Source organism: Crassostrea angulata, chromosome 9, assembly GCF_025612915.1.
Source record: "Crassostrea angulata isolate pt1a10 chromosome 9, ASM2561291v2, whole genome shotgun sequence".
Classification (NCBI taxonomy): domain Eukaryota; kingdom Metazoa; phylum Mollusca; class Bivalvia; order Ostreida; family Ostreidae; genus Magallana; species Magallana angulata.
This window is the reverse complement of record NC_069119.1, coordinates 30,970,609-30,987,814: the sequence shown is the minus strand read 5'-3', so window position 1 is coordinate 30,987,814 and position 17,206 is coordinate 30,970,609. Positions and strand designations below refer to the sequence as shown.

Sequence of the window (17,206 nt, the reverse complement as noted above, 5' to 3'; positions counted from 1 at the left end):
TATGTGTGTGCAGACATAGAATGAACTTGCGGCATTAGCAGTAATTATATAGGCCTATATAGATTTACAGTAACAGAAAGAGACAGGTTCTTATGTTAATTTCACCATTAAGGGAATTTGGGGCAGTAGAAATTTGATAATTAGTGCATAATTACTCCATAGGTATATATTCTTGATGCGATGTCATTAAAAATAAAATGGGCAAAATGCACCCGCTGCCATGCCGATGAAATGTCAATTTTTAAGAAATGGGCAAAATTCACCCACTGCATGTCTCATGCAGATGCTACCACACTTGTGTCGACCTGTCATCTTTCTTCCCCCTCCATCAACCATTTGTTACTGCTGACATGCACAGATGTGAAGTCTCACCGAATGGATTTTAAGGTACTTCACTACACCGAGACTTATACTTTTTAAGACACTATGTCACAAAATGGCGATTTAAATGTTTTGTTAAACTGTTTGTATCAATCGATTCAGATGTATATTGTCATAGCTCAGTGGTTAAAGTATCAGACTTGTGAACCGCAGGTCATGAGTTCGAATCCACCTGGGGCTTTTGTTTATGTTTACTGAATGAAATTTTTGAAAATATCATTTTTTAAACTAAAATTGCACATTATTTCACCTATTTGACACATACTTCTTATCCATCATGCTTTCTATCATTATCAAGTAATTTTCTGCTGATTTGAGAAACTTTTTTAAGGCGTAGTGAGGCACCTTAAAGAAGCACGTTTTTGTGTGTCAATTTGAGTTTTCAATTTTTGTCGTTGTAAAAGATAATAAATTTTTCCTCCCATACAGCATCTGCCATATAAAATAACTAGAATTGTAGTGTGTAAATTTTACTAAGCTCTAAATTAGTCCATTTATTGTTAAATTAAAACAGTAAGACCATGCATGCAGCTGCAATATTCAAAGTCATAAATTTTTATGTGTAAAATCATTCACAACTTTTAAGACCCTAAAAAAAACACTGGTTTACATAAGCTTTAATTAATATATGTGTTGAAAGAAAGAAAGTTTTAAAATGCTCCAATTGAATAAAGTTCTCATTTTTGTTGCTCTATACAAAAATTATCTATAAACCCTTCAATTTTGTTACACTCAATTACTTGAAACTCGTGGCCCATGTGTTAATAGTATTTATTTTGTAGCCGTTAAGTTAGATTTTGCTCATTTATTTCTTGTTTTATGTGCATTATAATTCATTACATTGGCCTGTTTATTTGATGATAGCAATCTTCTGGTTTGGAAAAAGTGCGCAAAAATTTATAATTTTATTGCGACCAAGATGCAAGATGTACATCCACTCAGTTTAAACCTCTACAGCAAATTACTTTGAACTGTTAAGAGGTCTGCTACTTATATATACGGGGTTGTAAGGAGAGCAGAGTTGAAAGAGGAATATGGCATGCAATGCCATTTACGAGTAGTGTTCAGCTTTAAATTGTATATTTTCCATGTTAGATAAATCATTCTTCAAGTCGATATTTTGTTTTAGTCACGTTTATCGTTATCATATTGGAACAAATAGGAAGCATTAAAATCTTACAGTGCATATGCATCCATTTTTATCAATGCTCTGGCATATAGTTTTTTTGTCATAAAAATTCTAAACCACAAAAAAGCTGCTGCATTAACATTACAGCAAAATTTTGCACTTTATCAATTCACGAAGGATTTTGATTTTATATTCAACAAAATGTATTAACAATACATCATGGGATATCAACTGGATTGTGAAAATCGATCTTTGATCAGTATAATGTTGCCATAAAAATTCTAAACCACAAAAAAGCTGCTGCATTAACATTACAGCAAAATTTTGCACCTTATCAATTCACGAAGGATTTTGATTTTATATTCAACAAATTGTATTAACAATACATCATGGGATACTAACTGGATTGTTACAACTGATCTTTGATCAGTATGTTGTCAAATTTAACTCCAACATTTGCTTGATTCAGCAAGAGGTGTATGATATTATAGCTTTTGAGAAAATCTTACATTAATTAACTGTCAACTCAACATAATAACACTGAAATTTTGCGAGTGCATAGAACTAGAAAAAGTCTACCAAACAAAACAATCCTCATGATTTTCAACAACCAAAACTTAAGAAAGAATAAAATACAGATTTTTTGCAGTACGTACAGTCTAAGAGAATATTGGTCAATACAGGGTTAAATACAGTTGAACTTCGGTATCTCGAACATCGATATCTCAAATACAACGGATATGTCGAAGTGATTTTAAATCCCAAACATTTAAACTTTAAGTATTTTACCCTTGATATCTCGAATACTCGGATATCTTGAAGTTTTTAGTACGAGATAACGAGGTTTGACTGTATATGCAAGCTGTTCTGTAGCTTAAGGACACATGAAACGTTCCCTTTAATTGACAGATTATTTCTTATTTATTTGCATTTAAACCTGTAAATGCCCAAAAATTCAGGGCACTTTACCAGGCACTTTTTTAATTATAATATTTTGAATATATCTATTATACAAGTGAAAAGCTGTCAATGTGACAGCAAACCGGGTTTTCTTTTATGTAAACTGTATCCATAATCCATGTCAACCCTTATCCAGTGAAATGGAGTACCCTACATGTATATGCAACATTTTGCCAAAAAATGACTAAGTTCAAAAGCTGGTATTTTTTTCATAAATGATCAGAAATCAAAATCCTAGCAATATGCACACCTCTGATATATGTACAATTGATCTGCAAAAGAACAACTTCCTATCTTGAGAACTGTAGGAGGAGTTATCCGTACAATGAGGGTACCCTATATGCAACATTTTGCCAAAAAATGACTCAGTTCAAAAGCTGGTATTTTTTTTCGATAGATTATCAGAAATCAAAATCCTAGCAATATGCACACCTCTGATATATGTACAATTGATCTGCAAAAGAACAACTTTCTATCTTGAGAACTGTAGGAGGAGTTATCCGTACAATGAGGGTACCCTATATGCAACATTTTGCCAAAAAATGACTAAGTTCAAAAGCTAGTATTTTTTTCATAAATTATCGAAAATCAAAATCCTAGCAATATGCACACCTCTGATATATGTACAATTGATCTGCAATTGAACAACTTCCTATCTTGAGAACTGTAGGAGGATATATCCGTACAATGAGGGTACCCTATATGCAATATTTTGCCAAAAAATGACTAAGTTCAAAAGCTGGTATTTTTTTTCGATAGATTATCAGAAATCAAAATCCTAGCAATATGCACACCTCTGATATATGTACAATTGATCTGCAAAAGAACAACTTCCTATCTTGAGAACTGTAGGAGGAGTTATCCGTACAATGAGGGTACCCTATATGCAATATTTTGCCAAAAAATGACTAAGTTCAAAAGCTGGTATTTTTTTTCGATAGATTATCAGAAATCAAAATCCTAGCAATATGCACACCTCTGATATATGTACAATTGATCTGCAAAAGAACAACTTCCTATCTTGAGAACTGTAGGAGGAGTTATCCGTACAATGAGGGTAACCTTTTGGCAGCCACCCTCCTGCCCGCCCGCCATTTTCACCATTTTAATAACCGGATTTTTCCGTTGGAAAACCCGGTTAAAAATACAAAATGCTATTTTGGATGCCTATAAACAAAGTCATAGTATATATTTTTAATAGACTTATGCAAAACATTACCTCAAGAGACAGTACTTATTTTTAGAGAGTGTAAAAACTTATCACAGAAACGATCACAAGCTGTTGCCTACTTGGAGTTATTATTGCATATTTACTATTTTGGATAAAATGTCTGGGTCTTACATATTAGGACAGTTATTATGCACTCGAGGTAAAAATTTTTTTATAAATTTATAATATCAGCTTCAACATTAAGGTCAGACGCGACCTATCTTCCATTTTTTCTATTTTTCCCTATCTCCACAATGTGAAGATTTCCATTAATAATTTTACAATCATATTTTAATGTAATATGAAACTTTTTTTATTTAGATAAAAAGGGTTCAATTGAAAATGTATAGTGGGTTTATTTATAAGCATTAAAATACATATTGCATGCTATTTTAAGAAAAATTTTGAAATATTCTTGCTCCAAAAAGAATCTGGTAATGTACCAGCTGAATTTTGGGGAATTAACAGGTTTAAATGTTAATAAATAAGGAATAAAATATCAAAGAAAATTATATAAAATTGAGGAACGTATCTTGTTTCAAAGCAGTAATCATATAACAATCATGTGTTGATCAACAGCTGATATAGACCACATTCAAGTGAATTTCTAAAGGAGGCTGGATTGTCAACAAATTAAACATCAGATCTACCTAAAGGACTATATATATGATATGGGCCTAAAATGGCCCCCTAAAATGAACATCATCATTTTTCTGTAATTCTTTGTTATTTTAGTAGAGATATATATGTGATGTGTTTACATAATATTCACTTTGGTTCAAGTGCCCACAATTTAGAAATATGACATCGTAAAGACAACCTTTTCCCGCCATTCTTGCATTTTTAGCATAAAACAGCTTGTTTTCAAGCAGTTTTTCTTTCAGAAAACATAGAGCGCAAATCTTGAACAAACAAAATATTTTAATCAGAGATGTATCTAACCAAGACTAATAAGTGACAACATTTTTTATCTTGTTCAAGCATGCACTCTATGTTTCCCATTCGTAAAAAGATAAGAAAAATGCCAATTTTTGACTGAATTTGATTGAATTCTAAATATAGCGTCACTTCTGACATCATATACTGCCAGTGAGTGCAAATAAATCAAATAAATAGTTGAAAAATATAATTTATATCAACTCTTCTTAAAAATAAGTTAACATTTTATTGTACCCGAAACACTTAAAAATGGCAAATAATGGGGGCCAAATTTAACTCATATCATATATGGTTCTTTACAATTTTAACTTTAAAGAATTCATGCACACAATGATCTCAATAGAGGCTATCATTCGTTATACTGTAAATTCCTTATATTACGCAAGTATTTAATTCCGCGATCCTACAATACACAGTAATAACACCTGGAGAGTGATCACCCACCTTTACAACCTTCGCAACTGAGAGCATTGTAGTGGTATCCCGAGGCCCGGTCCCCACAGATCCGACACAGCTCCTCCTCGATGCTCTTGCCGGGAACGCCCGCCCCCTTCTTCTTCTTGTCGTTTATGGTACTGGTGACCATCCTGTCTGACTGACCATACTGGTAGTCCCCCTCCCCGGGGATGTACGGGCCGGAGGGGCTCAGGACCATATTGTCTAGGGAGGTTTGAGGGTCGGGGTGAGGATCGTCATGAAGTACTGCAAAAAAAAAATTATACCCAGAATTCAAATTATGTTGAAATTTGTGCAGGAACAGAATAAGGCAGTGGATATACACGTGTAGAAGATTGTGTGTTAAGCATTATGTATCTAAGAATATTATATGATGTTGATATGTACATTTATTTTAATTTTTTTCGATACATTCATTTCTGTCATCAAAAGTCTAATGAAATGATCATCATAAAGCATTGGGGAAAAAACCCCAGAATTATAATTTTGGTGAAAGTTGCACGGCAAAAATCAGCGCTTCGAGCAGTAAAGATAGAAAAATGTCAACATCTCCACTGCACCTCTTTACTTAACATTCATTGCTCTCATCAAAAAGTAGTTGAAGCTGCTGAGCTGTGAACTTCAATACAGTAACCATGCCAAGCAAATAACTTGGAGGAATGTTAACATGGAGCAATAACAACTATTACCGCTGTACCTGCACCAACACTAACTATGATGCACTTCTGAGCAATTGCACGGAACATGCCTGCAGGGTGTACTATAGCACAGTGGTGTTAATACAACAGTATATGTATTTAACAGTGTGGTATTGGGGGAATCCACATTTTTTATCAGTCACTGACAGGTACAAAACTTTCTCAATAAACTATATGTGACAATTAACTTTAAATGTTCTAGATACATGTATACCCATTTACTGGTGTATAAATTTAGTTTCTTAATCTGCATATATATAGAGAGAGAGAGAGCGAGAGAGAGAGAGAGAGAGAGAGAGAGAACTTCTCTCTTTCTGTGCTCTCTCTCTCTCTGCTCTCCAATATAAATCTTGAAACTTAAAGTACTAATATTTTTAATCATCAGTTTTTAACCATCTATCCTGATTTTTTTTTTTTATCAGATCAGATACCATGAATCTCAAACCATATTAGTTGAAAAAAAAAATCAATCATAAATTGTTTGCCAGCTTCAAAAGCTAATTATGGTTCACTATCTTGATTTGACATACTTTCTTTCGAAATAAGTAATAGCATCAACTATCATGTAACTTAATGTTTTTCCTTTCACAGTGCCATTGTTCTTATCTCTACAGTGCAACTAAGTTAAAGCAGCAGCTTTAAATGCTGTACAAGTCCTGAGTTTAAGATGGGCAGCTGTCAAATTTATAACATTTTTTCCCCTTTTAATATAAAAAATTAAAATGAATTTTATGATCAATTTTCGCACAATGTGGAAAATAACCAAAAAACACTTACATTTTAAATATGTTTTACTTTCATCCGCAGGGATTTCTCAAATAGATACATTTCATCTAATTCAGATGATGGCAAAGTGACTTAAGGCAAAAAATTTACTCTTTTTTGACATATTCTAGTTTAAATCACATTTGAAAATCGAATTCAAATAAATCCCCATTTAAGTCTTTATAAGCACAATCCTCAAGCACAATCCTTTGATTAGTCATATACAGCAACAAAATAAGGCAATCGGTTTCCATAGAAATATAAACTTGAATGAAAACTGCATAACAGATCACATTGCAATTGCACCAAATATCAAATGAATTTCCTTGTCTTAACGGATGTCATCTTGGATAAAACATTCCGAATCGTTCATACTTACACAGTGCACAACGAACAGAGTTTTTTTAAGGTTAAGATTTCAGTCCGAGGGAAAGACAATTATACCATGTGTTCTTTAAGGAAGCTATTGTGTCACATAAATTCTCATTTTCATTCCACTATTGTGGTCTTACACTAATGGGTCCTACTCTCAGTAATACATGTTATAAATAATTAAAAACGCATACATTCAAGGGAATAATGTGACAGTAAGCTAGCATTTTAAGATATATGCACACCTTTTTCATATTTCATTCTTTAATGGATTTCTCATGAGAATTTTTCAGTTTTCAATTTTGGGGCTTTGATTTTTACGATACAAGAAAACCATCGAACTGTCACAAAAACATTTTCACATCCCACTCTTGCATAAAAATTCAACTGTTTGGAAGGAAGTGAAAAATGAAAATTTTAAGGAGAAATACAATTCTCTCTCTCTCTCTCTCTCTCTCTCTCTCTCTCTCTCAATGCAGATAATTGATAATTAAGCAACTGATGAAACACAGCTGTAACATTTGGGAGAGTGTGGATATATACCATACAAACTGCTGACCATTACAAATTACATGTGCAAATGTTGCTGACTGTGACCCAATGGTCGTTCTTCACTGTAGGTATTCATGTACACTGCTGTTATACAGAACCTATGGTTTCATGCAATTCTTTAGAAGTCTAGAAATTCATTCAAATGCATAATCTGGGAAGCTGGAGATTTAATTTATATACATTGACCTTATATAACCAAATTTTATTTTATTTAAAAAAAGATGCTGGTTAATTGAATTCAAATTATAATATATGTGTCCATACCGCCTTTTTTTATAAAGACAAAACTAAATCTACTACGCAGTTTACCAACTTTAGTTATGTGAAATTGAATAACCTCCTTTAAATAATTTTAATAGCTTTGAGCAAGTAGAGCTCTAGTATATGTTACATCCCACATCATACATACATAACAGTATCTGTTCTCAAATTTCAACAAAGTGTCTCAAATTTGAATCAGTAGTCTACAAAATGTGAATTCTATTAATAAACGTCTCTCCAGTACTGAATCATACAGAAAAAGGTTTCTCAATCATCATATGCACAGGTATTCAAATTTGACAACTTAACCACAGGTTTTAATTTTGTTGTTTCATTCATAGGTATTAAACAGGAAGTGTCTGTTGTTTTTTTCATTGCCATATGATGACTGCCACAATATACATCATTGGCTGTTGCAATTAAGTTTTTTTTTTTTGCAAGTAAATAACAAGATAACAAAATTTTATATAATACACATATTTACAATGCTTGACGCTTACAAACATTAGGGATTCAGACCCAGATTAAATAGGCAGATTAGTATAATATAGTAAATTAGATATTTTAAAACTGCAAGAGCATGCACAAACTTTGTATCCAAATTTATGCACCTTTTTGTAGAAAAATGTATATGGAGAGAGAGAGAGAGAGAGAGTGAGAGAGAAAAAAAGAGAGAGAGAGATGGGGGAATTCCAGACTTTCCTATCCTTTATGGGCACAGTGTGAGATGGAATGGTACTGTTAGCATAAATATTTAAAATAAACACTTATCAAATACCTACTAAAAGTTAAGTATCTCCATGGAAGGGAGATTCTGAGGACTACTGAGAATCTGCTTTATTACACAACAAGCATTAAAGTTTTGCGCCCCCCCCCTTCCCATGATTCCCTATGTCAACGAGTAGTTTATGGCATCATATTGCCTTTTTTCCCCCCAAGATTATTACAGCTATTAGCTGTAGTATCATTAGTATCAAAGCAATGTACAAACTTTTTGCTTCCTTCCCCCATCCCACCCCACCCTACTATGAATCTCCTATACTTACATTTGTCAAAGAGAGGCATGCATAGTAATAATTATCATTCTTTTCCCATTTATTTCAGCTAGTACTAGCTGCTTTATCATCAGTATCAAAAGAATGTAAACACATTTTTGCTTCAACTCCCAAAAAGTCCTACTTATGTTGTGAATAGAAAAAACAGTCGTCCCTTACAGAACATTCATTTCAAATCATCATGCATTAAATTCTTATATATCCCTCAGTAATCATATTTCACTTATATTTCAATATGTTTGCGATTTCTCATTTTTAAACCCATCAAAAAATACACAATTTCAAATGATTTCTTTAATCTAAAAAAATAAAGGTATAATTAAAATTTTGATTCTCTTGTGGTGTTTAAAATTATAGCAATTGCGATTGTTACTTATTGAGAAAACTTGTTGGAAATTTAACACCGTGGAATTAAACCAATTTACAGTAACCAGTACATGAGTAAAATATATACTGAAGTACACTGGTCAAACTGAGAACAATAGGTTGTTTCTATCTACCTCCTATAATGTTTCTCCATGTTTATAATGTTTCTCCATGTTTATAATGTTTCTCCATGTTTATAATGTTTCTCCATGTTCTAGCTAAATATTTTATCCCCAAAATAACTAAAACAATTTTTTTTAATAATAGCTATAGAAAATATTCATAACTAGACAAAATATTGAGATAGTGACCATCTCAAAGGGCTCCGCTTAAATAATGGACAATAGGATGAAAAGAATTTGAGAAAATTTTGCTTTGACCTTGATCTATAACTTAGAAAATTTTCCAGCTGGCATAGAACTTCTAATTCAATATGACCTTGACCCTTTAAATACAAACTTCATTCAAGATCACTGCACACCCTTTGACAATAGACACTCTCTGAGTGAAGTATTAGCTAGATTGGATCAAGGGGAGAGAAGATATTTCCCTGACAAGGATTTTATATCATTCTGTTATGACCTTAACCTTAGACCTAAAAACATGGTTCAAGGTCACTGGACACCCTTTACCAAAAGGCACTCTGTGGGTGAGGTATGAGCCAGATTAGGCCAAGGTGAGAGATACTATGCTCCTGCAGACAAGCCATCTCAGACAGACAGATAGAAGGAAGGATGGAAAGACGGATGAAAAGACTAATCACCATCAAGCGCCCACAGAGCAGGGCCCAAAATAATACTTGACAATCATGATTTTTATCTGCAAAGTTATGAATATATGCATAGATATGGAAAATCTTACAAAAACAAATTAACTGTGCACATTTAATTATCAAATTGTCTAAGGAAAACAGAATAATTCCAAGTTGCCATGTGTCAATGCATGAGTAAAGTTAGAAGAGCAAACACTATGCTAATAAGCTGACCTTACCTATATCCCTACCCTAACACAACACCCCCCCCCCCCCCCCAAAAAAAAAATATTAGTATAGTAATTGATTGTTGTAATAAATAAGTTTACGGCCGTGTATATAGATACATACAGTTCAGCGTTTTTATCCCCCTATCTTCCACTAACTTTACAAGTAAAACACACATTTAACTAAAACCTCAAGGCATGCAAACTGCATGGTGGCTTTTAATGATTTTGGGGTTTTTTTTGTTCTTTTGTGCTTTAGCTAATGTTTCTTTGCATTTCTTACATTCCCTCATTTTATCTGACATATATTCTAGCATAAACCTGCACTCATGAAGTCAGCAACTTAATAATGTGTCTTGGCGATTTTTTTTCCTCTACAGAAAATGAGAATTAGCCGAGTGGTTTAACTGAAGACAGAAATACACATTGCATGCATATAATTAAGAATTGAAATTCAAAAAAAAACAAATGAACATTATCAATTGTGCGAATTCATGCACTGATAAATCAATTTTGAGGACACTTTCTAAATATCAACTGCTTGACGGACAAGGTCATATGGCAGTCAGTTGTTGAGCCCACCAGAAAAAGGTATCAGAGATATGCAAATTCAAATGTCTTAAAAATGATCAATCTGATAACACTCAATGCATTTATAACTTTCATTTGAATATTTCTTTAAAAAATTTTGTTCAAGAACATGTTGACTTATTTTTAAAACACCATTATCACAGCATTATAATCCCCCTCTCTCGTAACTAAACTTGATCCTAACTCCAAAGATTTATTGAGTGAGACAAAAATACATTTAAGTAATGTATAGTGTATGATCTTATTTTAAGCAAAAAATACATTCACAAATTAATGACGTGTCAACTGATCAATCACATTTGAAAATACTGTGTCACTTTTAAATTCCTAATTGAATGTTAGAAAATTGATGAATCATATCTTATATAATATAAATACATAAATTAAATAATATATAATATTCATAATATCAATATAATGTTCAGTTCATGAGAAACTAAAAATTATTAATCAAACAGATCATAATTTACTTTTGGGGGGGGGGGGGGGGGGGGGCAGCAAGATATGTCATCAATTTATATGAAAAACTTGTATATTTAAGGCAAGATTTCCCAAAGTAAAATAAATCAATTCAACATCACTGTAAACCTACTTTTATAGCGGACCAACTCAATTCCTGATTCATCAATGTAAAAAATGCCATCGTAAAATAAAATGTATTTAAAAAATATTTAAGAGGGATTAAAATCTGTTATAACGAGCCTGAATAAAATAATGTTAGATCAAGTAACATCATAAATCTCAATTAATTAATAGTAAAGTCCTAAACCTTAGTCGTGAACAGTTGGAATTCAGGCCCTACATTGCAAGGTTTTTATGCCATGCATTGACATATAGTAAAAAAAAAGATTATATAGCCCATAAAAAGCAAATGTCTGAAGTATTAACATACTGTCAATAGCTATTGAATTACCAAATCAACCAAAATATTCTTAACTTGACTTTATATATTCAAGCACTTAAATTCCGGCATGAGTACGATTCATTTAATGATCCTCTTTTGACAATTCATATCTATATAAATACATTACGGTGCAAAAATTATTCAATTTAATTCAATGTAAATAAGTTTATTTCCAATGTAGCTTGTGACACAAGATTTGATTGGCTAACAAGCCGGGTGCAAATTTCTGTACACCCAACTTGAGCTGGAGGCAAAAAAAAAAACCAACATCACAATGCATTTAATGTGACATCAGAATGCGTTGAATGCGTAAATTGCATATTTTGAAAGTGTAATACACCGTTGATTAGACATAGAAAACAGATATATTTGGTTTACATAGGAAATAAATTCGTTATTCAGGTCCAAACAAGGGTGTACCGAGATTTACCCTGGTTTATAATCCATACACCATTCAGGATATGGAGGAACACAACCCAGGATAAATCCCCGTACACCCTCGATTGAACTTGGATCTCTTATAATATTTACCAAAAATGCTTTCCTAACCTCTTTTCAAATTTAAGGTTCAGTTAAATTGTTCCACCCAAAACTTTCAAAACGAAATTGTTCAATGCATTAAGGAGACTGGGTGGTCAACAATATAACCATCAGATTGCTCTTATATAAGCTTTTAAAAACGATTTTTTAGCTGAAGCTATTATTTAGCATGCAAAAATTCAAAACATTTAAACTTAAAAATTTGAATGTTTTCTTTTATTTTTATACAGAGCTTTTCTTCTTAAGGAGATTTACATGGGTATATCCCTCTAACTATTTTTAGAATCGGTAGGACAACAAAGTAGTGCCTTTAAGCAAAATAGTCCCTATACTTTCAGAGTGTATATACATTTATTGGGACATTTTAAATCAGAATGCTTGACACATGTCAGAAAAGAGGATTTTCAATTTTAAAAACAAGTGTCAAAATTGAATTATCATTTGAAGAAAAGAATTGAAATTGTTTGATGTACACCCTTTCCAAAACTGAGAAATTCCCTACTTTTACTTTCATTTTCAGAGTTTTTCAATACAGACGCATTTTGCCGGAAAACGAATCTGACTTCAAACCACGAAATTTTAACAGGAAAGAGACAATTTGATGAGCTTTCATTCAAGAGGTCCCTCGTTGCTGAACGAAAATTAGGGCGGGAGCTATGAACCCTAACGTTAACATTACCGCCTATGGAAAATGCATTAGTGGACTATAAGGAGATTTACATGATGATTTCTTGTATATTGTAATCATTAGTTTTCTGAGTAATTATTCATCTAGTTTACTCCGACACATTACCTACTGAAAGCATGCAAGCCTGTGCATACATATTCACACTTATTTTAGAGATGATGCAGTTGCAAAAGTAAACAGTCATTATAAATAAGTACCAGCTTGACTGATACAGATGAGCAAATTCAGACCAGTCATCAAACATAATTATGAAATGTGCATACAAAGCAGTTAAATTAAAGAATCACTGGAACATAATTTTCAACCATATCTCCATCCTTATGCAATCCTGGGTCTTTTCACAGAAAGCCTCAGAAAAAGCAATTATATCACCACCAATATGCAAAATCATATATGTGGCTTTGTTGGACGGAATAATAACCAAGGTTTTTTCACCAAAAGCCTCAGACAAAGTGTATTACAAAATGTCTAATTATAGTGTATCATTTATCTTTAGAGGTAGAAAATATTTACACATAGTATGGGCTAAGTACAATAATAAAATACTGTACATCACAGTTGAAGGGGTAGAGTATAATTGTTCCCTTAATTCAGAGGTGTGGTGTGGTTGTGGGGGGGGGGGGGGTGTGGGTAGGAGCAATAGAGTCTGAGTATACCTGCTTTAAAGTATATATTATGTACCATTACCATTTTCATTTACAGATACCTATATAGTAGCATTAAGAGGTCAGATTATTCTCTTTTGAGAAGTGGACAGGCATAGCCTATATCCACTTCCTGGATGTTGGCTATGCCTGTCCACTTCTCAAAAATGACTAGGGTCAGATATTTTACCTTCAGCATGTTCAGCAGGGGTATGCTGCACTCAGGGTATGTATGTTATTCTCTTAAGTGTTTGGGAGGGGGAGCCTACAGGGTCTAAAGTGATTTAAAGTAGGGGTAGCGTTACCTTTAGCAGTGGGGGGTTGTTACCTTTAGCAGCGTTACTTTTAGCAGTGGGGGGTTGTTACTTTAGCAGTGGGGGTTGTTACCTTTAGCAGTGGGGGGTAGTGTTACCTTTAGCAGTGGGGGTTAGTGTTACCTTTAGCAGTGGGAAGTAGGGGTAGCGTTACCTTTAGCAGTGGGGGGCTTCTCCAGTTCTGTATCAGAATCAGCATTGAACCATACCATTCCTCAACAGAGAAAATTCTGGCTTAATTCTCATCAGAGTGAAAAAAACAGTTTCGGTTTTCGACGGCACAGGCTCTAATCCCATTCAAAGTGATTATTTATGTAAATCCTTGTTTTTACATGTTCTAAGAATCCGTGTAATCTTTGGGAGATCCTTTATAAATATATATAAATGAGCGTATATATATCCATGTATATATCTGTCACATTTTGTCAAGATTCCTGTATCTTATGAAACCCACACGTACATCTGAATTATAAAGGCAGTATAAATTGGCTCTCAATACCAATACACTAGAAGATTAATTCCAATATATCTTAAACGAAAATTCTCTTGGTACTGAAATACGACACAATGAAACGTTGTCAACTATATATACACCATCATAAAGTATATCCATCATCCATTGCAATAATTAAGAGAAGAGAGAGAGGTTAAGATCAGCCTTGAAAATAATAGACTCCCTGTATTTACTTTCAACTTAGTGACGTACAGTCTGACTAGCCTTATACAGGTGGGCTAGCTTATTAACATGATATGAGGTAGAAAATTATAATCACCAGGACAAGAACAGATTTATATTATTGTCTGACTATAATACAGTGTACAGCACCGGTAATAAATCCATCAGTGATACACTATATATCCCAGCTTTTAAATAGGAATGGACTGTCACAGTTCCACATGGACGAATGTCAACAAGTTATGTAAAGAAACTTCATTTAAAAGTCTCAGGCGAATGACATGTAGTAGAAATCATAGCATCAAAAAATACACAACAGAAATCCCAGAGTAAATGACTCCCAATGCTAATCTCCTCACTGTACAAAATGCGTCAATTCCCTAGAAGATATCAATAAGAGATCACAGTGCAATAACAATAGAGAAAAAAAATCCAACCACGATCACTCAGTAAAAAAACAGGCTGTCTCCTTTAAGCACTTGGTCGAACCTGCCGATCACATTAAAATTCATTTCTCTGAGAGTATTGGGCAGAGGAAAGAGCAGGAGAATATAGGAATAAAACAAATGTTAAGTCTGAAATCAATTCCTGGTTCAATATCTCCTAGATCATTAGCTGGTCGCCAGAGCTGTGGCATGGAGCAGCATGTTTAACACATTGCACTTTATTTGGCCTGCTTCTACGGTGTGAAGGCCGGGTCAACACTGTATATAAATAGAACGCTGAGAAGGAAGCTAGGGGCCCCAGGTAGGGGCAATGGAGTGACACAGAAAAATCCCATCTCCCCCGAAATTGAAGCGGGGGGGAGGGGGGGAGTTCCTGAGGGTGGGGGGGGGGTTTGGATTTGATCAGTTAGTTTACATTTCAAATTAAAACCCCCTACTTTTAACAAAAATGTGGAAGAGAGCTGAGGACATGTATGTAGGTATATGGGGAATATAGAATCTTTTCTAATTCTATAAGCTCATCACTCATCCCCACCCAGCCTCACCTTCCCCCCACCCCAAAATATGTTAAAGTGGTAGAGGTGTTGTTTGGGTTGGAGTAAGGATTTGTTTGCCACCCTCCAAAAAAATATATGTAGGAGTGGGCTAGGATGAAGACCAAATAGCTTCATTAATTCTGAAAAACTAGAAGAGTTAATTGATCCTGATTCAACCCCCCCCCCCCCCCACAAATAAAAAATTGTAGAGGACAGGTGGTTTTGTGAGAGGTCAGACCTGGTCATTTAACTTTGTCTTAATTATTAGACTATTGATGTAATAATCTAAACTGCATGTATCATAATTAGCTTGAATTAAAAAAATTTAATTAATGAAAGGAGAAAATTCATTTAAATAAAAAAAATTAATGTTTAGATTAAAATTTTCCATGTTCCAAATATTTATGCTCCCTGCAGTTTTTTATTCTAAACAGCTTGATTCAAACTGAACTGGATGGCGCATCATTTCAGTAGCTTCAAGGTTCAGCAAAAGTATGTCTACATCATAATTAGGAAATTATACAACTTACAAACATTGGAGAACAGGATTAAAGGTAATTAAACCATAATCCCCAATGGATACAAAGGAAAAATCTTTTTTTAAAAATGTACAAGGCTCCGAACGAACTTTATATTGGCTTCATAAATAAATGCACTTTTTTCAACAAAAAAGGATGATCATTAATTCATTGATTTGTCCCCTAAGGTAGATCGAATAATTGCAGCTACTGTTGTTATTTGCCAGTGGGAAATGGTACATGATTTGGGTCCTTAAAATATTAATCTCGAGTTAAAAAATAATGCAAGCTAGTGTAAAATGAGATCAAATAGTTAAGTAGCACTATAATTTTTTTTCAGAAAGATTTCTTGAACAATATCAATGTTACAAATGAATAGAAACGGCAGTATTTTCAAAAGGTCAACCTTTCTCCCAATATACATCGTGTGATTCACCTGTAGCGTCCAGAGCATTATGACCCATTCACCTTGACTTTGTAACCGCAAATCATGCAACCAAGTTTGATGTCTGTCCAGCAAAGGATTCTTAAGATCTAGATCAATTGGTTTCACCTGGCTAAGGGGCATCAAAAATATGCAGGCCACCTTTTTATTTTCTCATCAAATAAATTATTTGGGTTGAAATATAAATGATTAGTGTTTCATAAATATAAATGATTACTGTTTAATTTTTTTTCTTTGGAAGAAGAGAGTTGTCCCTCTTTGAATGTGCTCTCTCTCTCTCTCTCTCTCTCTCTCTCTCTCTCTCTCTCTCCAGCATCTATCTCACCTATCTTTCCCTCTATATGCATCTCTCTCTTTCTCTCTCTCTCCTCTCTCTCTCTCTCTCTCTCTCTCTCTCTCTCTCTCTCTCTCTCTCTCTCTCTCTCTCTCTCTACTCAAAATTCAAAGAAATACTAAAAAATGACTTTGTGCATTAAAAATAAACTAAAGAAATGATCAGTCAACTGATCAATGCATATATAGTTCTTTATCAGTTCTATTTATACTGCATGTCTAAGAATGATAGCGCTATGTGAGAGGGCCTGGCCCATATGTGCAGGCCATCTAAGAGATTAAATATCATTAGCCAGACATCATTTGAACTGCATTATAGTATTATAATTTTAGTTAACAGGTTCACTGCTTTGTTTGGACTTTTTTTCTGTCCCTCAAAATAATCCCTCAAAGCTTGAGTCCCAGAGAAATAAGACCCTTTTCTAACCTAGTGCCCATGAAATTTCCAG

General features: G+C 33.7%; 1 protein-coding gene across 6 annotated transcripts in view; it reads right to left on the bottom strand.

The window, feature by feature from the left end:
* Positions 1-17,206, bottom strand: part of LOC128162781 (ecdysone receptor-like) — an 83,049-nt gene that overhangs the window by 16,495 nt on the left and 49,348 nt on the right. For 4 of the 6 annotated variants that reach the window (XM_052826159.1, XM_052826162.1, XM_052826164.1 and 1 more), the window contains one exon: positions 5,064-5,321. In XM_052826159.1, the coding sequence (XP_052682119.1) occupies positions 5,064-5,321 (258 nt within the window). Of the gene's footprint in view, positions 1-5,063; positions 5,322-13,794; positions 13,813-13,957; positions 14,442-17,206 lie in introns of those variants that run through there. The other 2 variants (XM_052826165.1, XM_052826166.1) reach the window with 2 other exon arrangements.